The sequence below is a fragment of the Trifolium pratense genome, linkage group LG6, assembly GCF_020283565.1.
Source record: "Trifolium pratense cultivar HEN17-A07 linkage group LG6, ARS_RC_1.1, whole genome shotgun sequence".
In the NCBI taxonomy this organism is placed as follows: Eukaryota; Viridiplantae; Streptophyta; class Magnoliopsida; order Fabales; family Fabaceae; genus Trifolium; species Trifolium pratense.
This window is the reverse complement of record NC_060064.1, coordinates 40,643,513-40,671,242: the sequence shown is the minus strand read 5'-3', so window position 1 is coordinate 40,671,242 and position 27,730 is coordinate 40,643,513. Positions and strand designations below refer to the sequence as shown.

The window sequence follows — 27,730 nt, the reverse complement described above, 5'->3', positions numbered from 1 at the left end:
TGTGGAACGATCATTGGACCAAATTTGATTCAAGTCTTGGAAGCCAAAGTGTTGATTGAGCATGATCACTGAAGTTAACACCGGTGGCTCTATTGCCGGATGAAGAGAAAAAGGTTTATGAGATTTTTATCATTCAAATTAATTTGTTAATTCACTGACAGTTTTGTTTCGACGAGCATGTTACTTGAGGACAAGCAACAGTTCAAGTTTGGGAGTCGATCACATTTAAATGGGTAGTAAAAGAATATTGGGAAAATAATTTTTATATGAATCTCCAAAGTGAGCCAATAATTTGAGATTTTTTTACAGCTTTATGGGCTGATTATCAATTGGTGAATTAGTTTTCCCAATATTAGGGGGAGATAATAAGCATCTAAAAATATGAACTAGAAGTTCAATTGAAATGTTTTGAAATAAATTAATAATTGTTATTTTGATCCTCTTAGAAATCAATATGAACCAGAAGTTCAAAAGATAACTCATTTGCAAAGTTTATGAAATTAATCAACAGCTGCTAATGCTCCAATAAAAATGAATGTCTCTGTTGGACAATCTAATATTGCAAATGATTCTTAACCACGCTTGAAGCATGGTAAGCAAATCGGTTTCAAGGATAAATTCCTCAAATAAGATAAGGAGCTAAAAAAAGAAAGATGACCCAAGTGAGGATATGAAAATCGCAAAAGAGCATTTGATATGTAACCTTCCATCACCTCGCCACTTTTGGATGCCTTCCCTTTGACTTTTTCGCCCTTGGGACACGAGCGTTGGAGGAAAAAGGCATGGAAAAACAATTTTAGGGTGGGGGCAATGTTCAGGAACTTGCACGTCACTTGGAAAGCCTGCAGAAAGGCCATTGAGTTCGGGTGAAGCTGCGATGGGGTCACCCTCAAGTACCGGAATACGGCAACTTCGAGGTCGTTAAAAGGCAAACGATACCCCATATGCTCGAAGATTATTTGGTATACCGGGATCGTTAAGAGACGTTGGGATCCTCAACCTCATAAAACATCTCCTTATGACCGCCGGTACACCCAGAAAAAATAGAAGGCGTCTCTCGAGCCTCATTTGCCACCCACGAAATATCTACGGGCAAACGTGGTGAGCCCTCATCTGGTCTGGGTTGGTCGCCCTCCATTGGATACCTGAAAGCAGAGGAAGGAAATGTGAATTCGACATTCGCAACATCAAATCCACCCTTCCACCGCCAAATCAAGTGAAAGGGCGTGGATAATAACGAGCGCGTGGTCGTCCACACGCCACGATCGCAAAACAATGACGAAAGGGGGAAATCTACTCGAAAACCCTAAATACGAGCGCAGGAAAACCCAGAAAAAGGGTACACTAACAGCCTAAAAGCTTCCTAGACGCTGCGCCCATCATACTTGAAACTACGACTAATCACACTAGTCTAAACAGTTTAGATCACTAAACTACCTATTTTTAGGGCACTAACCACTCCCAAACGACTCTCCTAACCACCATACCAAAGCAAAAAGCTAAACTTCCAAACAATCATTCAAACCAGAGATAGAGAAGTTTGAAAAGACTTACTTGATCGATGGAAAGAACGAAGCTTCAATGAAAAAGGCGTAAGGAAGAACACGCCGGGAATCGCCTGGAACTTGTGAAGTGTAAAGTTGGAAGATGGAGAGAGCAAGGGAGCAAGAGAAGTTTGATAAGAAACTGTAAAGTTTCGCAAAATGTCTCCTTTCTCATATATATAGGAAAACGCGACCGTACACGCCAAATCACGCCACCCCTCATCTGGAACGTCGCTTTGATCCAACGGGTTTGATGGGAAGACGATCCAACGATCCAGGAACACTCTCGCGAAAAACCAAAAGGCGCGAAAATCCAACGGCCCTGATGAGGCCTCGAAGTTCAGAACATTTCAAATAGCCACTCGAGTGCTATTTGAATAGCTTCCACACGTGGCACAAGGAAACGAAACGACTCGTCCCTTCAAGTCACTTCCACCTGCACGCAAATCTCGCGAAAACCAACACGCGAGGATTTCGGAGGATAGCGTCCAACACGGCTTCCCGAAATTTTGGGCGCCAATCTATCCGAGATTTTCGGCAGAACCAAGGGGATCTCTTACGATACCTACGGAATTGGTAAACGCCCGGAACTAAATCATCGCTCGGTAAACTAGACCGCAGAAATCGACATGCTCGTAATAAAATAAACAGTTCGACGTTCGTGAATTTCGAAAGAAAAAGACTAAACGCAACCAAAGCTTTATTATTATTATTATAAAAGGGCGGAGAGCCAAAGTACAAATTAAGAAACAAGGGTACAAAGGGAGCGAGCATCTACTGCTCGTTATCCGAATCAACCTCCACTACAACTACAGGCTTGGACTCCACCGTCTTCTGAGAACCCTCCTCGCCGCTAGAAGTGGGGGCTTGAGGATACGTATCCTGAGGCTTGTACACCTTCAAGAACTCAGCATAATCTTCGTCAATCTCATCCAAGTCTGAAGAATCGGAGGAAAGTACGATCACTTCAACTTTGACCTCCGTAGAACGCTTCAAACGAGCAGACCGGCGAGGAGGTTGAGACCTTGAAGGCGCAGTTCCCTTACCCTTACGAGAACTCTTCCCATCAGCAGCTTCTTGAGTATTTTGCCGTTCCATCGTTGCTTGCCTAAAAACACGAGTGAGGGTTAGAAAAAGCAGGAAGCATTTATAAGAAAAACTTGCCTCTTTTCAAGAAAGCCCAATACCTTCGTTAAACGGCCCACAATAAGTGAATGGGCGGTTGCAATTCCCAAAGACTGACTAGTTTGACGTGAACAAGCTTCGGAATTGACTGCCTTGGAAAATAGCATTGATTCCCCTGAAAACCTTGACTATCTACCAAGCGGATCATAGGAGTTATCACTCAAAAAATTCCTCGAAGAATCGAGCAAACCCTCCGCCCACTGAAGGGCCGTTTTCCCTCGTATAGCATCAGATGGTGTAGCTCCAAAGTTATTATCCTCAGTTAAGAGCATAACAACTTGGGGGGCTCCTGTTCTGGGCCGAGCTTAGAAGCTCGGAACACAAGTCAACGAGCTTGTGTAGTCGAGATGACCCCTATTCGCCGGACACACCATAAACGCTCGGGATACCAACGGCTACTTCTCCATGGCTTCTGTAACGTCAAACCACCGGAATGATGAGCATTAACTGCTCATCAAGGCTCCTTAGCCGTTTTCCGGCAGCCACTTGATGGCCATAAATGCCATCAAGGGCCTTGGCCCTGCGCTGGGAGGCTATATATACGTGAACATATTTCACTTCCAAGGTACGTATATTCTTAGCAAGAAAACCTTCACATACACAAACTGACTTGAGCGTCGGAGTGCCTGCAGGTACACAACCCCCCTCCGCTTCAACAGGGGCTTCACCGTCATCAACGCCGGCGCGGTCGCACACTTCTGATCAGACTCGATCAGGTGGTAATATGATGTTTGGTCGTAAGTTATGTAAATTTAGAATTTGAACTGAATGATCAATTTATTTTTAATTTAAGTTCATTAATTATGTGAGTCTATATATTAGTTATTAATGTTATCCGACCAGATGCTTTAATGTGTTGTTAGAATTATATGGGTTTCAAGTCGAATCTTGGCTGTGTTCACCTCTAGTTTTAAATCAAGCTGACCTTTTAGGCTGTTATTACAACTTTGTTTTCTCCGTTAACTTCATTCGTTAATTGTCGCATTGCTCTCATTTCTTCACAACAACTAGAATAAAATCTTATGATTCTGATCATTTAGATATGTGCTTAATCTCTCAATTATTAATCTTCAACAATATAAAAAATTGACATGCTTTTAATTGTATTAGTAGGTAAATTTTAATATGGACCACTTCATCAAGTGGTCAATGATGGACCATTCATGAATAACATTATAACGAATACGATAGATCATCCATACAAAAATTTAGAAAAATTGAAAATCATTTGATATGTTATTGAGACACATCAAGATTAAAGGTTTATTAAATAACGTAAATCTTGATGGGTCTCAATAACATATCAAATGATTTTCAAAAAAATTTCAAAAATTTATGGATGATATATACGATATAAACTTTCAATCCAACTATGAATTTCGTAAAATTCATATTCGGTAGGTCACTTATCCACGGTGGACCACTTGTGAACCGTAACATTAGCATGCATTAGTATATAGGTAGATTGATTATTGCTGACCATTTTGTTTGGATGAATAGTTAATAGTATGATGGACATTATACACTCAAAACGGAATCAATTATATTTTTTATTAAGGGAATCAATTCAAAATTTCAAATCATACAATATACTAATTTATCCAATCAATAATAATAATAATTTACTCAAAAAAAATTAATAATGTTATGAACTATTTCTAGAGAATAATAAGAATAGAGAAGAAGAGATGAATGAGAGAAAGAGAAGAGAGAATAGACTCTTGTATTGTTCTATTCAAGGTGTGTCTTTTACATTGTGAGATAGTCATATATATAGGAGATTACATGGGCCAAGAATATGGGCCTAGACTAATGGACATCCACATCTATATTATTCATAACACTCCCCCTTGGATGTCCATCGATGATATGCCTCATTAAAACCTTACTATTAAAAACTCAGTGGGAAAAATCATAGTGAAGGAAAAAGAGTGCAACATCCTTTGTGTGTGGACTGCCTCGTTAAAAACCTTACCAGGAAAACCCAGTGGGACAAAACCACGGTGAAGGGAAAAAGAGTGCAGAACATATTTATATCTCCCCCTCATAAAGACAATTATTATACATAAGATGAAAAAATCAAATAATCTTCTGTACTAGCTGCTCCAAAGTTTTACTAAAAGTTGACTCTATAGAAAAATCTGTCATATCTTCTTTATTATACTCTTCTCTAAATTAGCACTGCGTCTGATATTATCTTCATGTTGAGTTGTTGCAGGAACCTTCATTTTGTAATAAATCAACGAATTTCTTGTATGTGTTGAATTACAATCCTCAACAAAAACATCTTCTCAACTTGCTTGATGTAGTGCTAAAATCTTCACATGATTGGATGATATTGTTGTTTCTTTAAAGTATAAATAATTGTATGTTTTGCTTTACTTCAATATTTTGGTTGGATGAATAGACAAAAATAAAATACTATGAAATTATAGCAAATATATTAGTGTGCTTAATTGAATTAAGATATGGTACTTCAGGACCAATTCAAATTGTTCATCATTTTCTTGAGGCATGACACATCAAATGACATTGCAACCATTTTTAGTATACAACAAATTAGATTTGTCAATGTCAAACTATTTTAACACTTTTGCTATATAATCTTATTTAATAGGACAATATAATGGGCCAGAGGAATGGGCCAATGCTTAATGGGCATGCACCAAATTATTCATAACACTCCCTCTTTGATGTCCATCGAGGATATATGTCTCGTTAAAACCTTACTAGAGAAAACTTATTGGGAAAAAATCACATAAATAAATATCATATTGAAACAAATGAAGGACATCTTGTATCTTTATCTTACGTCAACATTTGCCTCTAGTTTGGGGTATACTTATATATATATTTGTGCAATTGAAGCACACGTTCTTGTAAACCGGAAGTTTACAAATCATAATAAGTTTGTAATTGGCAAGATCAGTTGGGTCATCTCTGATCTATTATGATGCGAAAATTTTCTATGGATATGTATTGAATGGCCAGAAGTTCATTCAATCTAATATTTTTTTGTGTATTACTAGCTCGCAAAGAAAATTGATAAATTAAGAAAACGAGCGTCTCTTATTTTTTAGAATATATATAAGGTGATATTTGTAAATCAATACACCGATCATGTGGACCGATTAGATTTCTAAAATTTGAATTGATGCATCAACCAAATGGTCACATGTATGTTTGTTATAAACTCACAACCAGAAGTTTGGGAGATTATTTTTAATTAGAGATCATTTCATATATATTATTCTAGAAAGTATTTGATAAATATCATATGTTAATTGAAATTTATACCGAACATCTTGTGAAATATGTTCATACAAACAAAAAATAATGGACCTGAAGATCCATTCTAAGTTATAGTTGGGAACACTCAAACATGTATGTTGAGATATTGAATAGCATCATGCCAACAAATTATTATATACATAAGCTCTCCCCTAATTTATTTGAATTTTAGTTTATAAACATATTTTCCCATATAAATATTTTTGGATGTGTTGGGTACGCCTCAATTGCTCCAATATAATGCATTTTGATGACAGTCGATTATTTGAGTATTTTTATTTATTATTTTATAGTATTTTAGTTATTTTTAGTAGTAATTCATGGTCAAAGAGAAAATTATTTGAAGAAATTGATATAGCAAGATATTTGAAGACAAAAGCCACAAGAAAAAAGACTTAGAGAAAAATGAAAGCCCAAAGTTTTGAAGAAGAAATATGACTGAACCTTCTGTTTTTCTCGCGTCCTTGGCAAGCATGACATCAGCGTGACATTAGCATATAATTCACAGGGACATTGTTTGGTCTTTCTTTTGGTGATTGGTGACACGTCACTAAAAACAAATGCATAGGCACATATGATTCACCCTTTCTTGGAGGATATAAATACAACAAACTATTATCGGAGGACTTATCACTTTGCAGAGAGAGAAAGTTACGATCTAGGAGAAATACAAATTGAGGGTTTCGCCGTCGCGGTCTTCATTGGTTTCATTGGTTATTCATGTATAATTTTCTTAACTCTTTTGTTATGTCAATTATTATTATGAGTAACTAATCTCATTAGATTAGGAATTATAGATGATTCTCTTTGAAGCTATCTGAGCCATGTAACTACGTGTTCTAGTTTATTCAATGAAAACTTATAATTATTCAGTTAATCTCGTGTTTATTGCTTTTCGTTAATTGATCACTTTCGAATTGATTTTAAGTTATAAATCACTATTGACCCTAGGATTTAGACTGGAACTAGATTAATTGTTTGTCAATCGTAATTGCTATAGGAATATAGAATTAATTGGCATGATTGTTAATATAACGTTCGTTAAAGCTTTTGATAATATTAGTTTCGCCTAAGGAATTAGGGTACTTTATTAGATAAATGGGATCGATGAGCTAAGGAATTGGACTCGGTCTATTTTGTTATATTGTCGTAATTATAAGAATTTCATTGTTGAGGGCTAGAACCTAGAGTACCAGATAGGGACAAAGAGAGGATTCAAAATAATTCCTAATCGTCTTTCTCTAATAAAAGTTCACGTTTCAATTTTCTTGCGATTTTAATTATTGTCATTGTTACTACAATTCAATCTGAAAACCCCCCTTTGCAATTTATTTATTAATCCTAATTTAATTTAATTGTTAAGTTGAAAATAAGAACAATCCCTGTGGAAACGAATCTTATAAATTTTAGGCTTAATTACACATTTGGTCCCTTACGTTTATTTTAGGTTTCAATTTGGTCCCTTACGTTTAAAAAGAATCAATTTGGTCCCTTACGTTTCCATTATGTTTCAATTTAGTCCTTTCTGTTAGTTTTGTCACTAACACCGTTTGAATTATACACGTGTCACTGTGTCAAAGTGTCCACGTGTCAGTCCACATATGCAAATTGACTGCCACATGTGACAAAATTGACAGAAAGGACTAAATTGAAACCTAATGGAAACGTAAGGGACCAAATTGATACTTTTTAAACGTAAGGGGCCAAATTGAAACTTAAAATAAACGTAAGGGACCAAATGTGTAGTTAAGCCTAAATTTTATTACTTAGCGACGAATTTAGTTCACTTGCTAAAATTGTCATCAAGTTTTTGGCGCCGTTGCCGGGGATTGTTGATTAATTTCAACAAGGCAATTTCGTTTTATTTAGGATTTACTTATTTTTAGTTTTTTTTAAAAAAAAAATAAAAAAAAATCATACTTTATTTATTCATATTGAACAGTGCTATTGAGGTATTTTATTGTTGTTTATGCGAGGTAAAAAAGTTGCAACAGAGCTTCTTTTTGATTCTGAAATCGAGAAGACTGTAAAGGCGAACAGGAAAGCAGTACAGTTAGCACGGTTAGCTGAGCGAGAGCTGGCTGAAGTATCAAAAGGAATTCCTTCAGACACAGGTTCTCAGTTTGAAGAAGAAGGCACGATGGTCGATGACCCACCACCGCCGCCTAGGCGTACCATGGGAGACTATTGTCGCAGAACAGATGCAGGACAAATTTCTATGGGGTTCCAACCGGCGAATCCTGTGACATTTGACATCAAGAATATAGTTCTCACCGGGCTAAGGGATAAACAATTTGATGGAAGTGCAATCAGAGATCCATGGGAGCATCTGGAACGCTTTTATGAGACATGTACTATGTGTCGCCCTGAAGGTTACACTGATAGTCAAATTAAACTCAGGTTGTTTGGGTTTACTTTGATGGGAAGAGCAAAAGACTGGTTGCAGTGTATTCCGAGTGGTACCATAAACACTTGGAAATAGCTCGAAGATAAATTTTTGGAGCGTTATTTTACTAATGATATGTTAGCTGCAAAGTCTTTAGCAGAGGCAAATGCTAGTCAGGTTCAAGAAGTCAAATGTGATTTTTGCCACGGGCCAAACGCTAATGGAATGTGTTCACCTGAAGCTGAAGAAGTTAATTATGCCAGAGGATATCAGAAAAATAACCCTTATTCCAACACATATAACCCAGGTTGGAAAGATCACCCTGATTTGCAGTGGGGTAATCAAGGTAATTTTTCTCAAGGGAACTCTCAAAATCCACCATCTAGAAAATCATCTCCCTTGGAAGAAACAATTAATAAGTTCATGCAGATGACTCAGAGTAACTTCGAAGCCATGAGAGCCAGTCAAGAAACATCTAACAGAAATCATGAAGCTTCCATCCGAAATCTTGAAACACAAATTGGGCAAATATCAAAACAGGTGGCTGCTCAGTCTAATGGGGGTTTTGCTGGAAACACGTTGGACAATCCAAGGAATGAGAGTTGTAATGCCATTGGGTTGAGAAGTAGAGTGGTACCATCGGTAATAAGTAAAAAGAGTGAGAAAATAAAAGAGTCTGAAGTAGAGAAAAAGAGTGAAACTGAGGGAGAAGTAGAAAAAGAGGGTGGAGTCGGAAAAAATGAGAGACTAGAGGAAGAAAAAGTGAGAATGGGAATAAGGGAAACACTGAGGGGGAAGTCGAAAAGATAGAAAAATTAATTGATGCAGATTCGATTCTTAGAAAAACCAAAGCCCAACTTCTCAAGGAACATGAGAAAAAGCAGGTAATTCCTTCTTATGTGAAGCTTCCATATCCTCACCTTAAGAAAGGAAAAAAAAAAAGAAGAAGGGCAATTCAAAAGGTTTGTAGAGGTGTTAAAAAATTTGCAAATTAATGTTCCCTTCAATGAAGCTTTGGAGCAGATGCCGATATATGCCAAGTTTATGAAAGATCTCTTGTCAGGTAAGAGGAAGCTTAGGGATGACGAGAATGTTGCCTTGTCTGAGGAGTGTAGTGCAATTTTGCAAAGGAAGCTTCCCCCGAAGTTGAAAGACCCTGGGAGTTTCACTATTCCGTGTTCAATTGGTAAGGTAAATATTGAAAGAGCTCTTTGTGATTTAGGAGCTAGTATTAATTTGATGCCGCTATCCATGGTAAGGAAGCTTGATTGCGGGGAACCTAAGCCAACAAAAATGACTCTGACATTGGCTGATCGCTCCATCACGTATCCCTATGGAGTTCTTGAAGACGTGTTGGTAAAAGTTAATGATTTATTTTTTCCAGCCGATTTTGTTATACTTGATATGAATGAAGATTCAGAAATCCCCTTATTGTTGGGAAGACCATTCTTGGCTACCGGTAGAGCGTTGATAGATGTGGAGTTAGGTGAGCTACTGTTGAGGTTTCAAAATGAACAAGTGACTTTTAATGTATTTGAGTCTATGCGTCATCAGAATGAAAACCCTCAATGTTACCGGGTTGGTGTAGTTGAAGAGTTAGAGGAGGAAATTGCTCAAGATGAGCCACCAATTAGATCAATTGAGCAAGTTAATGTTCTTGTTGAAGAAAACAAAAAGAAGGGAGGAAGTATGAAACAGATGAAAGCTCCTATTGAAACTCCAAAAACACCTCTGAAAAAGAAAAGAAAAAAATGGAGGAACAAGTTGGAGAGGTTTAGGAAACTGACACTTGAAAATTTGGTCTTTGTTTCTAAAAAGGATGATATATGCACCAAGAAGGAAGAAACCAAGGTTGGAATAACTATCAAGTATACACCCTAACATTGGTGGGTAGATCGTCAAGCTCGGGACGTTAAACACGCGCTTGATGGGAGGCAACCCATCCGGTATGTTTTATTTCAGTCTTTATTTTTAGTTAAAAAAAAAAAGAGGTAGTATTAGTAATGTTGTCTGCTGACAATCCCGTATGTTTCATCCTTATGTTACTTGTTTATTATCAAGTTTAATGTTTTTATGTCTTTTCAGAATTGTCAGTGTGTTAATACCTTAATTTGCATGATGAAAATCTCTTAGACTTGCACATAAAAGAATATCTGACGTTTGATTGCTCAAGAAGTGCAATGGTTCAAGAGACAAAGAGACGAGTAGGAAAGATGGAGTTTTTGCACGGTGTACTGGTTCAACTTTCAGATACCTCAGCTGGTGAGCATATTGAGCCAAATAAATTCCACGGTATACTATTTCTTTCGCATCTTATGAGTGTATCCATGCTTTGTATATTTTCTAAAACTTGCGACTATTCTCTATTGTTGATTGGTTTTACATTTACACACATAGAGGCACATTTGTTGGTACTCTGGGCCTTTTCAAGCTACCCTGTTTATTATTTATCCGTTGCTAAACCATTTTGAGCCTAAAAAAAAAATCCCTTTTCTTTCGGTGACATACCAAATTATAAGCTTTTTAGACCTGGAATTTTTTATCTGTTTGCCCTCCTTGGAGTTAGGTAGAAGCTTTAAATTTTCTTGTCATGACAACATTTTAAGTTTAGGGTTGCTTTTGGAATTAGCAACATCTTAAGTTTGGGGTAGGGGTACTAGAGAACTTGAAGAAAAAACAAAAAAAAAGAAAAGAGAGAGAATAATAGAGACTCACAAAAATAATAGAGTTTCTTTATAAAAAAAATAAATAAATAAATAAAGAGCCATTAAGCATGAAATATATTGGCATCTTCAAAAAGAAAGAAAAAAAAATTGAAGGATAAGTTCTCTAAGTACCTAATTAACAATGAATTGAGTCCCGATAATGGTAATTTTGTAACAAGGAATAGTAGTGGATACCTAACTCCAATTTAGCCTACTTTTCCAAAAATTATCCCACCATTTACCCAAGCCAAATTATAACCCTCAAGACCTCAAAAAAATGTGTGCGATGTATTTACTTTGATTGACGTTCAGAATTTTTTCAAGCTTATGGTAAAATAGCATTTGCATGTTGATGGAGTGAATACCCTCTCAAAAATTGAGTGAATTGGTGAGTGAGAGATAAGGTTGAACTTTGTACATTGTGTGGAACGATCATTGGACCAAATTTGATTCAAGTCTTGGAAGCCAAAGTGTTGATTGAGCATGATCACTGAAGTTAACACCGGTGGCTCTATTGCCGGATGAAGAGAAAAAGGTTTATGAGATTTTTATCATTCAAATTAATTTGTTAATTCACTGACAGTTTTGTTTCGACGAGCATGTTACTTGAGGACAAGCAACAGTTCAAGTTTGGGAGTCGATCACATTTAAATGGGTAGTAAAAGAATATTGGGAAAATAATTTTTATATGAATCTCCAAAGTGAGCCAATAATTTGAGATTTTTTTACAGCTTTATGGGCTGATTATCAATTGGTGAATTAGTTTTCCCAATATTAGGGGGAGATAATAAGCAGCTAAAAATATGAACTAGAAGTTCAATTGAAATGTTTTGAAATAAATTAATAATTGTTATTTTGATCCTCTTAGAAATCAATATGAACCAGAAGTTCAAAAGATAACTCATTTGCAAAGTTTATGAAATTAATCAACAGCTGCTAATGCTCCAATAAAATTGAATGTCTCTGTTGGACAATCTAATATTGCAAATGATTCTTAACCACGCTTGAAGCATGGTAAGCAAATCGGTTTCAAGGATAAATTCCTCAAATAAGATAAGGAGCTAAAAAAAGAAAGATGACCCAAGTGAGGATATGAAAATCTCAAAAGAGCATTTGATATGTAACCTTCCATCACCTCGCCACTTTTGGATGCCTTCCCTTTGACTTTTTCGCCCTTGGGACACGAGCGTTGGAGGAAAAAGGCATGGAAAAACAATTTTAGGGTGGGGGCAATGTTCAGGAACTTGCACGTCACTTGGAAAGCCTGCAGAAAGGCCATTGAGTTCGGGTGAAGCTGCGATGGGGTCACCCTCAAGTACCGGAATACGGCAACTTCGAGGTCGTTAAAAGGCAAACGATACCCCATATGCTCGAAGATTATTTGGTATACCGGGATCGTTAAGAGACGTTGGGATCCTCAACCTCATAAAACATCTCCTTATGACCGCCGGTACACCCAGAAAAAATAGAAGGCGTCTCTCGAGCCTCATTTGCCACCCACGAAATATCTACGGGCAAACGTGGTGAGCCCTCATCTGGTCTGGGTTGGTCGCCCTCCATTGGATACCTGAAAGCAGAGGAAGGAAATGTGAATTCGACATTCGCAACATCAAATCCACCCTTCCACCGCCAAATCAAGTGAAAGGGCGTGGATAATAACGAGCGCGTGGTCGTCCACACGCCACGATCGCAAAACAATGACGAAAGGGGGAAATCTACTCGAAAACCCTAAATACGAGCGCAGGAAAACCCAGAAAAAGGGTACACTAACAGCCTAAAAGCTTCCTAGACGCTGCGCCCATCATACTTGAAACTACGACTAATCACACTAGTCTAAACAGTTTAGATCACTAAACTACCTATTTTTAGGGCACTAACCACTCCCAAACGACTCTCCTAACCACCATACCAAAGCAAAAAGCTAAACTTCCAAACAATCATTCAAACCAGAGATAGAGAAGTTTGAAAAGACTTACTTGATCGATGGAAAGAACGAAGCTTCAATGAAAAAGGCGAAAGGAAGAACACGCCGGGAATCGCCTGGAACTTGTGAAGTGTAAAGTTGGAAGATGGAGAGAGCAAGGGAGCAAGAGAAGTTTGATAAGAAACTGTAAAGTTTCGCAAAATGTCTCCTTTCTCATATATATAGGCAAACGCGACCGTACACGCCAAATCACGCCACCCCTCATCTGGAACGTCGCTTTGATCCAACGGGTTTGATGGGAAGACGATCCAACGATCCAGGAACACTCTCGCGAAAAACCAAAAGGCGCGAAAATCCAACGGCCCTGATGAGGCCTCGAAGTTCAGAACATTTCAAATAGCCACTCGAGTGCTATTTGAATAGCTTCCACACGTGGCACAAGGAAACGAAACGACTCGTCCCTTCAAGTCACTTCCACCTGCACGCAAATCTCGCGAAAACCAATACGCGAGGATTTCGGAGGATAGCGTCCAACACGGCTTCCCGAAATTTTGGGCGCCAATCTATCCGAGATTTTCGGCAGAACCAAGGGGATCTCTTACGATACCTACGGAATTGGTAAACGCCCGGAACTAAATCATCGCTCGGTAAACTAGACCGCAGAAATCGACATGCTCGTAATAAAATAAACAGTTCGACGTTCGTGAATTTCGAAAGAAAAAGACTAAACGCAACCAAAGCTTTATTATTATTATTATAAAAGGGCGGAGAGCCAAAGTACAAATTAAGAAACAAGGGTACAAAGGGAGCGAGCATCTACTGCTCGTTATCCGAATCAACCTCCACTACAACTACAGGCTTGGACTCCACCGTCTTCTGAGAACCCTCCTCGCCGCTAGAAGTGGGGGCTTGAGGATACGTATCCTGAGGCTTGTACACCTTCAAGAACTCAGCATAATCTTCGTCAATCTCATCCAAGTCTGAAGAATCGGAGGAAAGTACGATCACTTCAACTTTGACCTCCGTAGAACGCTTCAAACGAGTAGACCGGCGAGGAGGTTGAGACCTTGAAGGCGCAGTTCCCTTACCCTTACGAGAACTCTTCCCATCAGCAGCTTCTTGAGTATTTTGCCGTTCCATCGTTGCTTGCCTAAAAACACGAGTGAGGGTTAGAAAAAGCAGGAAGCATTTATAAGAAAAACTTGCCTCTTTTCAAGAAAGCCCAATATCTTCGTTAAACGGCCCACAATAAGTGAATGGGCGGTTGCAATTCCCAAAGACTGACTAGTTTGACGTGAACAAGCATCGGAATTGACTGCCTTGGAAAATAGCATTGATTCCCCTGAAAACCTTGACTATCTACCAAGCGGATCATAGGAGTTATCACTCAAAAAATTCCTCGAAGAATCGAGCAAACGCTCCGCCCACTGAAGGGCCGTTTTCCCTCGTATAGCATCAGATGGTGTAGCTCCAAAGTTATTATCCTCAGTTAAGAGCATAACAACTTGGGGGGCTCCTGTTCTGGGCCGAGCTTAGAAGCTCGGAACACAAGTCAACGAGCTTGTGTAGTCGAGATGACCCCTATTCGCCGGACACACCATAAACGCTCGGGATACCAACGGCTACTTCTCCATGGCTTCTGTAACGTCAAACCACCGGAATGATGAGCATTAACTGCTCATCAAGGCTCCTTAGCCGTTTTCCGGCAGCCACTTGATGGCCATAAATGCCATCAAGGGCCTTGGCCCTGCGCTGGGAGGCTATATATACGTGAACATATTTCACTTCCAAGGTACGTATATTCTTAGCAAGAAAACCTTCACATACACAAACTGACTTGAGCGTCGGAGTGCCTGCAGGTACACAACCCCCCTCCGCTTCAACAGGGGCTTCACCGTCATCAACGCCGGCGCGGTCGCACACTTCTGATCAGACTCGATCAGGTGGTAATATGATGTTTGGTCGTAAGTTATGTAAATTTAGAATTTGAACTGAATGATCAATTTATTTTTAATTGAAGTTCATTAATTATGTGAGTCTATATATTAGTTATTAATGTTATCCGACCAGATGCTTTAATGTGTTGTTAGAATTATATGGGTTTCAAGTCGAATCTTGGTTGTGTTCACCTCTAGTTTTAAATCAAGCTGACCTTTTAGGCTGTTATTACAACTTTGTTTTCTCCGTTAACTTCATTCGTTAATTGTCGCATTGCTCTCATTTCTTCACAACAACTAGAATAAAATCTTATGATTCTGATCATTTAGATATGTGCTTAATCTCTCAATTATTAATCTTCAACAATATAAAAAATTGACATGCTTTTAATTGTATTAGTAGGTAAATTTTAATATGGACCACTTCATCAAGTGGTCAATGATGGACCATTCATGAATAACATTATAACGAATACGATAGATCATCCATACAAAAATTTAGAAAAATTGAAAATCATTTGATATGTTATTGAGACACATCAAGATTAAAGGTTTATTAAATAACGTAAATCTTGATGGGTCTCAATAACATATCAAATGATTTTCAAAAAAATTTCAAAAATTTATGGATGATATATACGATATAAACTTTCAATCCAACTATGAATTTCGTAAAATTCATATTCGGTAGGTCACTTATCCACGGTGGACCACTTGTGAACCGTAACATTAGCATGCATTAGTATATAGGTAGATTGATTATTGCTGACCATTTTGTTTGGATGAATAGTTAATAGTATGATGGACATTATACACTCAAAACGGAATCAATTATATTTTTTATTAAGGGAATCAATTCAAAATTTCAAATCATACAATATACTAATTTATCCAATCAATAATAATAATAATTTACTCAAAAAAAAATTAATAATGTTATGAACTATTTCTAGAGAATAATAAGAATAGAGAAGAAGAGATGAATGAGAGAAAGAGAAGAGAGAATAGACTCTTGTATTGTTCTATTCAAGGTGTGTCTTTTACATTGTGAGATAGTCATATATATAGGAGATTACATGGGCCAAGAATATGGGCCTAGACTAATGGACATCCACATCTATATTATTCATAACACTCCCCCTTGGATGTCCATCGATGATATGCCTCATTAAAACCTTACTATTAAAAACTCAGTGGGAAAAATCATAGTGAAGGAAAAAGAGTACAACATCCTTTGTGTGTGGACTGCCTCGTTAAAAACCTTACCAGAAAAACCCAGTGGGACAAAACCACGGTGAAGGGAAAAAGAGTGCAGAACATATTTATATCTCCCCCTCATAAAGACAATTATTATACATAAGATGAAAAAATCAAATAATCTTCTGTACTAGCTGCTCCAAAGTTTTACTAAAAGTTGACTCTGTAGAAAAATCTGTCATATCTTCTTTATTATACTCTTCTCTAAATTAGCACTGCGTCTGATATTATCTTCATGTTGAGTTGTTGCAGGAACCTTCATTTTGTAATAAATCAACGAATTTCTTGTATGTGTTGAATTACAATCCTCAACAAAAACATCTTCTCAACTTGCTTGATGTAGTGCTAAAATCTTCACATGTTTGGATGATATTGTTGTTTCTTTAAAGTATAAATAATTGTATGTTTTTGCTTTACTTCAATATTTTGGTTGGATGAATAGACAAAAATAAAATACTACGAAATTATAGCAAATATATTAGTGTGCTTAATTGAATTAAGATATGGTACTTCAGGACCAATTCAAATTGTTCATCATTTTCTTGAGGCATGACACATCAAATGACATTGCAACCATTTTTAGTATACAACAAATTAGATTTGTCAATGTCAAACTATTTTAACACTTTTGCTATATAATCTTATTTAATAGGACAATATAATGGGCCAGAGGAATGGGCCAATGCTTAATGGGCATCCACCAAATTATTCATAACACTCCCTCTTTGATGTCCATCGAGGATATATGTCTCGTTAAAACCTTACTAGAGAAAACTTATTGGGAAAAAATCACATAAATAAATATCATATTGAAACAAATGAAGGACATCTTGTATCTTTATCTTACGTCAACATTTGCCTCTAGTTTGGGGTATACTTATATATATTTGTGCAATTGAAGCACACGTTCTTGTAAACCAGAAGTTTACAAATCATAATAAGTTTGTAATTGGCAAGATCAGTTGGGTCATCTCTGATCTATTATGATGCGAAAATTTTCTATGGATATGTATTGAATGGCCAGAAGTTCATTCAATCTAATTTTTTTTGTGTATTACTAGCTCGCAAAGAAAATTGATAAATTAAGAAAACGAGCGTCTCTTATTTTTTAGAATATATATAAGGTGATATTTGTAAATCAATACACCGATCATGTGGACCGATTAGATTTCTAAAATTTGAATTGATGCATCAACCAAATGGTCACATGTATGTTTGTTATAAACTCACAACCAGAAGTTTGGGAGATTATTTTTAATTAGAGATCATTTCATATATATTATTCTAGAAAGTATTTGATAAATATCATATGTTAATTGAAATTTATACCGAACATCTTGTGAAATATGTTCATACAAACAAAAAATAATGGACCTGAAGATCCATTCTAAGTTATAGTTGGGAACACTCAAACATGTATGTTGAGATATTGAATAGCATCATGCCAACAAATTATTATATACATAAGCTCTCCCCTAATTTATTTGAATTTTAGTTTATAAACATATTTTCCCATATAAATATTTTTGGATGTGTTGGGTACGCCTCAATTGCTCCAATATAATGCATTTTGATGACAGTCGATTATTTGAGTATTTTTATTTATTATTTTATAGTATTTTAGTTATTTTTAGTAGTAATTCATGGTCAAAGAGAAAATTATTTGAAGAAATTGATATAGCAAGATATTTGAAGACAAAAGCCACAAGAAAAAAGACTTAGAGAAAAATGAAAGCCCAAAGTTTTGAAGAAGAAATATGACTGAACCTTCTGTTTTTCTCGCGTCCTTGGCAAGCATGACATCAGCGTGACATTAGCATATAATTCACAGGGACATTGTTTGGTCTTTCTTTTGGTGATTGGTGACACGTCACTAAAAACAAATGCATAGGCACATATGATTCACCCTTTCTTGGAGGATATAAATACAACAAACTATTATCGGAGGACTTATCACTTTGCAGAGAGAGAAAGTTACGATCTAGGAGAAATACAAATTGAGGGTTTCGCCGTCGCGGTCTTCATTGGTTTCATTGGTTATTCATGTATAATTTTCTTAACTCTTTTGTTATGTCAATTATTATTATGAGTAACTAATCTCATTAGATTAGGAATTATAGATGATTCTCTTTGAAGCTATCTGAGCCATGTAACTACGTGTTCTAGTTTATTCAATGAAAACTTATAATTATTCAGTTAATCTCGTGTTTATTGCTTTTCGTTAATTGATCACTTTCGAATTGATTTTAAGTTATAAATCACTATTGACCCTAGGATTTAGACTGGAACTAGATTAATTGTTTGTCAATCGTAATTGCTATAGGAATATAGAATTAATTGGCATGATTGTTAATATAACGTTCGTTAAAGCTTTTGATAATATTAGTTTCGCCTAAGGAATTAGGGTACTTTATTAGATAAATGGGATCGATGAGCCAAGGAATTGGACTCGGTCTATTTTGTTATATTGTCGTAATTATAAGAATTTCATTGTTGAGGGCTAGAACCTAGAGTACCAGATAGGGACAAAGAGAGGATTCAAAATAATTCCTAATCGTCTTTCTCTAATAAAAGTTCACGTTTCAATTTTCTTGCGATTTTAATTATTGTCATTGTTACTACAATTCAATCTGAAAACCCCCCTTTGCAATTTATTTATTAATCCTAATTTAATTTAATTGTTAAGTTGAAAATAAGAACAATCCCTGTGGAAACGAATCTTATAAATTTTAGGCTTAATTACACATTTGGTCCCTTACGTTTATTTTAGGTTTCAATTTGGTCCCTTACGTTTAAAAAGAATCAATTTGGTCCCTTACGTTTCCATTATGTTTCAATTTAGTCCTTTCTGTTAGTTTTGTCACTAACACCGTTTGAATTATACACGTGTCACTGTGTCAAAGTGTCCACGTGTCAGTCCACATATGCAAATTGACTGCCACATGTGACAAAATTGACGGAAAGGACTAAATTGAAACCTAATGGAAACGTAAGGGACCAAATTGATACTTTTTAAACGTAAGGGGCCAAATTGAAACTTAAAATAAACGTAAGGGACCAAATGTGTAGTTAAGCCTAAATTTTATTACTTAGCGACGAATTTAGTTCACTTGCTAAAATTGTCATCAAGTTTTTGGCGCCGTTGCCGGGGATTGTTGATTAATTTCAACAAGGCAATTTCGTTTTATTTAGGATTTACTTATTTTTAGTTTTTTAAAAAAAAAAAATAAAAAAAAATCATACTTTATTTATTCATATTGAACAGTGCTATTGAGGTATTTTATTGTTGTTTATGCGAGGTAAAAAAGTTGCAACAGAGCTTCTTTTTGATTCTGAAATCGAGAAGACTGTAAAGCAGTGGCGGAGCTAGCCCGAAAAATTGGGGCGGGCCGCTACAAATATAAATCGAACATGCAAAAGAAATTACTAAAAAAAAGATATATCATATCGAAAGTTTGTCTAGTATGCATATCTCAAAAGTAGTCAAAAGGTGGACCATTAACTTGTTTATTAAATAAATTTTAAAAATATATTATGAAATATATTTTATGTCAAATGTGTAAATTTCATACTTTTTAATTAGTTTTTGTATTTATGTTTATAATATTATATGCATCTCTCTAACAAAAATTTAAATTTTTTTAACAAAAGATTGATCAAACATGAATTTTTATGCACAAACTCTATTTTAAATAAAAATTTGAGTACTTTTTTCTCCAAAAAAATATACTTGAATACTTCGACAAAATAAATTACACATTTTAAGACATATATAAATTATTAAACAATAAAACATTAGAAGGGATGCTTAAAAAAATAAATTAAAAAGTATATTTGAATTCTGGGACCTAAAATTAGCGGGGGTTTTAAACCCCCGCAAACTGAAAACATGTTAAAGAATACTGGATTGTATGGTTTGAAACCCCCGCGAAACAAAATTTAACAAACTACACAGACTATGTAGCGGGGGTTTATAACCGCCGCTAAATAGTATACCTATGAAAAAAAAATTAAAATTCTGGGGCGGGCCATGGCCCTGTCCAGCCCATGAAGGGCTCCGCCCCTGCTGTAAAGGCGAACAGGAAAGCAGTACGGTTAGCACGGTTAGCTGAGCGAGAGCTGGCTGAAGTATCAAAAGGAATTCCTTCAGACACAGGTTCTCAGTTTGAAGAAGAAGGCACGATGGTCGATGACCCACCACCGCCGCCTAGGCGTACCATGGGAGACTATTGTCGCAGAACAGATGCAGGACAAATTTCTATGGGGTTCCAACCGGCGAATCCTGTGACATTTGACATCAAGAATATAGTTCTCACCGGGCTAAGGGATAAACAATTTGATGGAAGTGCAATCAGAGATCCATGGGAGCATCTGGAACGCTTTTATGAGACATGTACTATGTGTCGCCCTGAAGGTTACACTGATAGTCAAATTAAACTCAGGTTGTTTGGGTTTACTTTGATGGGAAGAGCAAAAGACTGGTTGCAGTGTATTCCGAGTGGTACCATAAACACTTGGAAATAGCTCGAAGATAAATTTTTGGAGCGTTATTTTACTAATGATATGTTAGCTGCAAAGTCTTTAGCAGAGGCAAATGCTAGTCAGGTTCAAGAAGTCAAATGTGATTTTTGCCACGGGCCAAACGCTAATGGAATGTGTTCACCTGAAGCTGAAGAAGTTAATTATGCCAGAGGATATCAGAAAAATAACCCTTATTCCAACACATATAACCCAGGTTGGAAAGATCACCCTGATTTGCAGTGGGGTAATCAAGGTAATTTTTCTCAAGGGAACTCTCAAAATCCACCATCTAGAAAATCATCTCCCTTGGAAGAAACAATTAATAAGTTCATGCAGATGACTCAGAGTAACTTCGAAGCCATGAGAGCCAGTCAAGAAACATCTAACAGAAATCATGAAGCTTCCATCCGAAATCTTGAAACACAAATTGGGCAAATATCAAAACAGGTGGCTGCTCAGTCTAATGGGGGTTTTGCTGGAAACACGTTGGACAATCCAAGGAATGAGAGTTGTAATGCCATTGGGTTGAGAAGTAGAGTGGTACCATCGGTAATAAGTAAAAAGAGTGAGAAAATAAAAGAGTCTGAAGTAGAGAAAAAGAGTGAAACTGAGGGAGAAGTAGAAAAAGAGGGTGGAGTCGGAAAAAATGAGAGACTTGAGGAAGAAAAAGTGAGAATGGGAATAAGGGAAACACTGAGGGGGAAGTCGAAAAGATAGAAAAATTAATTGATGCAGATTCGATTCTTAGAAAAACCAAAGCCCAACTTCTCAAGGAACATGAGAAAAAGCAGGTAATTCCTTCTTATGTGAAGCTTCCATATCCTCACCTTAAGAAAGGAAAAAAAAAAAGAAGAAGGGCAATTCAAAAGGTTTGTAGAGGTGTTAAAAAATTTGCAAATTAATGTTCCCTTCAATGAAGCTTTGGAGCAGATGCCGATATATGCCAAGTTTATGAAAGATCTCTTGTCATGTAAGAGGAAGCTTAGGGATGACGAGAATGTTGCCTTGTCTGAGGAGTGTAGTGCAATTTTGCAAAGGAAGCTTCCCCCGAAGTTGAAAGACCCTGGGAGTTTCACTATTCCGTGTTCAATTGGTAAGGTAAAAATTGAAAGAGCTCTTTGTGATTTAGGAGCTAGTATTAATTTGATGCCGCTATCCATGGTAAGGAAGCTTGATTGCGGGGAACCTAAGCCAACAAAAATGACTCTGACATTGGCTGATCGCTCCATCACGTATCCCTATGGAGTTCTTGAAGACGTGTTGGTAAAAGTTAATGATTTATTTTTTCCAGCCGATTTTGTTATACTTGATATGAATGAAGATTCAGAAATCCCCTTATTGTTGGGAAGACCATTCTTGGCTACCGGTAGAGCGTTGATAGATGTGGAGTTAGGTGAGCTAATGTTGAGGTTTCAAAATGAACAAGTGACTTTTAATGTATTTGAGTCTATGCGTCATCAGAATGAAAACCCTCAATGTTACCGGGTTGGTGTAGTTGAAGAGTTAGAGGAGGAAATTGCTCAAGATGAGCCACCAATTAGATCAATTGAGCAAGTTAATGTTCTTGTTGAAGAAAACAAAAAGAAGGGAGGAAGTATGAAACAGATGAAAGCTCCTATTGAAACTCCAAAAACACCTCTGAAAAAAAAAAGAAAAAAATGGAGGAACAAGTTGGAGAGGTTTAGGAAACTGACACTTGAAAATTTGGTCTTTGTTTCTAAAAAGGATGATATATGCACCAAGAAGGAAGAAACCAAGGTTGGAATAACTATCAAGTATACACCCTAACATTGGTGGGTAGATCGTCAAGCTCGGGACGTTAAACACGCGCTTGATGGGAGGCAACCCATCCGGTATGTTTTATTTCAGTCTTTATTTTTAGTTAAAAAAAAAAAAGAGGTAGTATTAGTAATGTTGTCTGCTGACAATCCCGTATGTTTCATCCTTATGTTACTTGTTTATTATCAAGTTTAATGTTTTTATGTCTTTTCAGAATTGTCAGTGTGTTAATACCTTAATTTGCATGATGAAAATCTCTTAGACTTGCACATAAAAGAATATCTGACGTTTGATTGCTCAAGAAGTGCAATGGTTCAAGAGACAAAGAGACGAGTAGGAAAGATGGAGTTTTTGCACGGTGTACTGGTTCAACTTTCAGATACCTCAGCTGGTGAGCATATTGAGCCAAATAAATTCCACGGTATACTATTTCTTTCGCATCTTATGAGTGTATCCATGCTTTGTATATTTTCTAAAACTTGCGACTATTCTCTATTGTTGATTGGTTTTACATTTACACACATAGAGGCACATTTGTTGGTACTCTGGGCCTTTTAAAGCTACCCTGTTTATTATTTATCCGTTGCTAAACCATTTTGAGCCTAAAAAAAAAATCCCTTTTCTTTCGGTGACATACCAAATTATAAGCTTTTTAGACCTGGAATTTTTTATCTGTTTGCCCTCCTTGGAGTTAGGTAGAAGCTTTAAATTTTCTTGTCATGGCAACATTTTAAGTTTAGGGTTGCTTTTGGAATTAGCAACATCTTAAGTTTGGGGTAGGGGTACTAGAGAACTTGAAGAAAAAACAAAAAAAAAGAAAAGAGAGAGAATAATAGAGACTCACAAAAATAATAGAGTTTCTTTATAAAAAAAATAAATAAATAAATAAAGAGCCATTAAGCATGAAATATATTGGCATCTTCAAAAAGAAAGAAAAAAAAATTGAAGGATAAGTTCTCTAAGTACCTAATTAACAATGAATTGAGTCCCGATAATGGTAATTTTGTAACAAGGAATAGTAGTGGATACCTAACTCCAATTTAGCCTACTTTTCCAAAAATTATCCCACCATTTACCCAAGCCAAATTATAACCCTCAAGACCTCAAAAAAATGTGTGCGATGTATTTACTTTGATTGACGTTCAGAATTTTTTCAAGCTTATGGTAAAATAGCATTTGCATGTTGATGGAGTGAATACCCTCTCAAAAATTGAGTGAATTGGTGAGTGAGAGATAAGGTTGAACTTTGTACATTGTGTGGAACGATCATTGGACCAAATTTGATTCAAGTCTTGGAAGCCAAAGTGTTGATTGAGCATGATCACTGAAGTTAACACCGGTGGCTCTATTGCCGGATGAAGAGAAAAAGGTTTATGAGATTTTTATCATTCAAATTAATTTGTTAATTCACTGACAGTTTTGTTTCGACGAGCATGTTACTTGAGGACAAGCAACAGTTCAAGTTTGGGAGTCGATCACATTTAAATGGGTAGTAAAAGAATATTGGGAAAATAATTTTTATATGAATCTCCAAAGTGAGCCAATAATTTGAGATTTTTTTACAGCTTTATGGGCTGATTATCAATTGGTGAATTAGTTTTCCCAATATTAGGGGGAGATAATAAGCAGCTAAAAATATGAACTAGAAGTTCAATTGAAATGTTTTGAAATAAATTAATAATTGTTATTTTGATCCTCTTAGAAATCAATATGAACCAGAAGTTCAAAAGATAACTCATTTGCAAAGTTTATGAAATTAATCAACAGCTGCTAATGCTCCAATAAAAATGAATGTCTCTGTTGGACAATCTAATATTGCAAATGATTCTTAACCACGCTTGAAGCATGGTAAGCAAATCGGTTTCAAGGATAAATTCCTCAAATAAGATAAGGAGCTAAAAAAAGAAAGATGACCCAAGTGAGGATATGAAAATCTCAAAAGAGCATTTGACATAATTGATTTTTCAGTTCCAGAAGAACTTATTAGGTACCTAAAATTTATGAAAATAAAGAGATCTCAATAAATTATGTCATGAATGGAATACTGTTGGATATTTGTGTGTTGGCCTCATTTTGCTAAAACAAATATACAAGCAAGATGTTGGACCAAATGTTTCAACATGTTAGGTACAAAAGATGTTGGACCAAATGTTGTAACATGTTTGGGTACGACAGTCAGATTGCCCAAATCTCGCGCATTTATTACACGTATCTGCTATATATGGAAATCCACTCTACAAACGTGTATATCAAGATTTGATCTGATCAAGACGTTATCAGTGAAGATATGTTCTTATCAAGACTTAATGGAATGATTCAACACATTGTTTATTTCCTAAAGAGGATAAACTATTTTAGGAAAGTTTTTATTAAGGTCTGATTTGCTTAGCTGGACGTGACTCAAAGACCAGCTGTGTTCTGAAGCTTATCTTGGAAGATCAGGAGCGTGCTAGCTCTGTCTATATAAAGAAGACTCAAGACCAAGATTTCAGGAACCGAAACCACTGTTCATCAAAGATGTAGTCTTTAGGGTTTCGTGTCTTTAAGCCACTCTCTAGGAGAGTTGGTGTAAGTGAACCACTCAGGTTGTGAGATGGTCACTATGTCCTCACTCAGAAACCTTTAGGTAATGAGTAGAGTATTGTAATATCTCCGAAGCTTTTAAGCAAGGAGATAGTGTTTGTGAGCCTCTCACGTATTGATTTAATACTTGAGTAGGACTGTGTTTTATTGAGTTGTAATGTTTTAAGGTTACTCCTAAGCTTTGAAGTACGGAGTTAACTGTGTGTGATTTACTCGAAGCTTTTAAGCAAGAGTAAAATATGTCACGGTGATTGTCGCCACATTTTATTCAACATTATATGAACAACACAGGTTGTGTTGGCTGTGTGGAAGTGAGATGGGATCTCATGTCTAGGAGTTCCTAGGCAGAAGTTGCATGAGTAGTGTCGAGGTCATAAGGCGTAAACCTAGGATTTGCTGGAGGTCTTAGTGTAAGACGTAAACCGAGGGTTTGCTGGAGGTCTTAGTGTAAGACGTAAATTCAAAGGGTTTGCTGGAGGTCTTAGTGACTAGATCTATTAGTGGATTTCCTTCCTGGATTGGTATCCCCCAGAGTAGGCAGGTTGGCTGAACTGGGTTAACAATTTCCTGTGCAGTTTATTTACTTGTTGATTTTATTATGTTTCGTAAGATGTTCCAACATTAAGTATGACATTCTCTTTAAATTGAATGTTGGAACATCTGATAAAACATTATTTCTCAGTATCCGTTTTAATGTTATATGCCTTGCCGTGTTATTCATGTCAGACCAGATGTCTCGACATTCTATACAACATCTGGTTCTGCTATACCAGAATTTCAATTGGTATCAGAGCAGGCATCCTGTTCTGTTTTCTGGATGAGATCTTAGGGAAGATACTTTCTGGTTATGGGCAAGTAAGGAATACTGAAAATTTGTTTGAACTTGGAGAAGTTCACATTGATTGAATGGTCCCTAGAAGTGGAGGATGGACTATTCATGATAGGGTGTGTATTAGACCTATCTTTTGTTGTTCAGGCGTGTAGATCTTGTGATGAGTTGCTGTATGGTTTGATTTATTTTCAAACGTGTGTTATTGTAGTGTGCCTGAAGTTTGTTGAGGAGTTTTGTGGTTTGAATTCCGTTGCATATATATCTGATGGAAAACTCCTGGTGGTTTTGTTTGTTGAGGATGCACCACTCTGTTCTATGATGTAAGCCCTGGTGTGGTGATGCTCGAGGAGAGTTTTTTTTTAATTAACTTGTTAGAGATGCCAAAGATACTTGGGGGTGATCTTAAGTCCACTCATAAAGGCACTCATGTATGAGTTTGTTGAAAAGGGATCTGAAGGAAGTTATGAGCAATTTATTTTTGCTTCCAAAAGCTAACCTCCATTGGCTTTGATAAAGGATTTCTTGGCGTGTTTCGTTAGAAGGGAACTGATGTCTTACTAGATGTTGGAACATCTGACGGAACATCTGACGATCAGATTCTGCAGAATTTTGTTGGATGACAGTAGGGCATGACAGATGCTTGGGTGCTAAACAAGTGTGTGTTGGTTACATATGTTTGGAACCTTCTCCTGACCTGGAAGAGGAGGCATCTGTGTCTGAGATGGTTTCTACACTAGAAACATGTCTTAGATAAGTTTGTTGGGACACGATCAACATATGGTTGACCTCTTGGGTTAGTTCATGTCTGATCCAAGTAAGTGGTAGTTGAAGTTGTGTGCAGTGTTGATGTGTTTTCTGATGTTTTAACCATGCAAGTTATATTCGTGTGATTATATCTAGTTGTATGAATGCATGATTAAGTAAGGAGGATTTATTATTTTTGGAACCAAAGGATTATGGTTCTCTGGTATTTTTGGTGAAGTTAATTCTTTACCTTGTGCATTAAAGATACCTTTTGAATTAAGATTGACGAAGTTTTTACTTCCCTTCAAGATGTATGCTTGTGTTGAAGTGAAAGGAAGTATATGTTGCATCCCTCTCTCCATTGTCTGGTGCACACTAATCAAGGGAAATCCATCTGATGTATTTAATGCTTCCACTAAGGTCACAAGTGTGTTTGTTGATAAGTCTCTCAAAGGATCTGTCTTTGAAAATGATGTTGTGTCGAATGATGGTACATCTTTGGCACCTAAGACTGATGTTGTGCTAAGTACTGTCACATCTGTGGTACCTGATATTATGTTGGATCAAAGTGTTCCAGATACCTGTTAGAGGGAATCTCCTCTATAGGTTCAGAAGAATGGCATCAAACATCTCAAAGTAAGACAAGGGGTTGGAACATTAGAAGAAGTTTTTGAGATGTAAAATATGCACGTCCCTGCATGTGTGGATGATTTGATATTGAAGGTTGATCAACTACTGATGGTTGATTCTCCTGTGTCCCCTTGCAAGAGTTATGGACTACTATGGTATCTTCAGACCATAGTTCAGGATGAAACCGATGGAATTGAGATTGATGTCAGAATTAATGTTGAAACATCTTCTCCAACATCTGCTCCTTCAGCCAAGGAAGCTGGTTCTACTCAGGGTGGAGTACAAGGTCAAGCAACTGACCTAATCTGGAATGACTTTTTTTGTAAGAATAACTGTCATGAGTGGATGTTATCTGTTGGTGTCATATATGTGCAGAAGAATGATGTCAGATCTAATGTCCTACCTTGTGTGA

The 27,730-nt window shown here is 36.6% G+C and overlaps 1 protein-coding gene across 1 annotated transcript; it reads left to right on the top strand.

Annotated features, from left to right (window-relative positions):
• Positions 1-9,429: 9,429 nt before the first annotated feature.
• On the top strand, positions 9,430-10,287 carry LOC123892270. The gene has a single exon (XM_045942072.1). The coding sequence runs from the start codon at positions 9,430-9,432 to the stop codon at positions 10,285-10,287; it is 858 nt and encodes a 285-aa protein (XP_045798028.1).
• Positions 10,288-27,730: the final 17,443 nt, after the last annotated feature.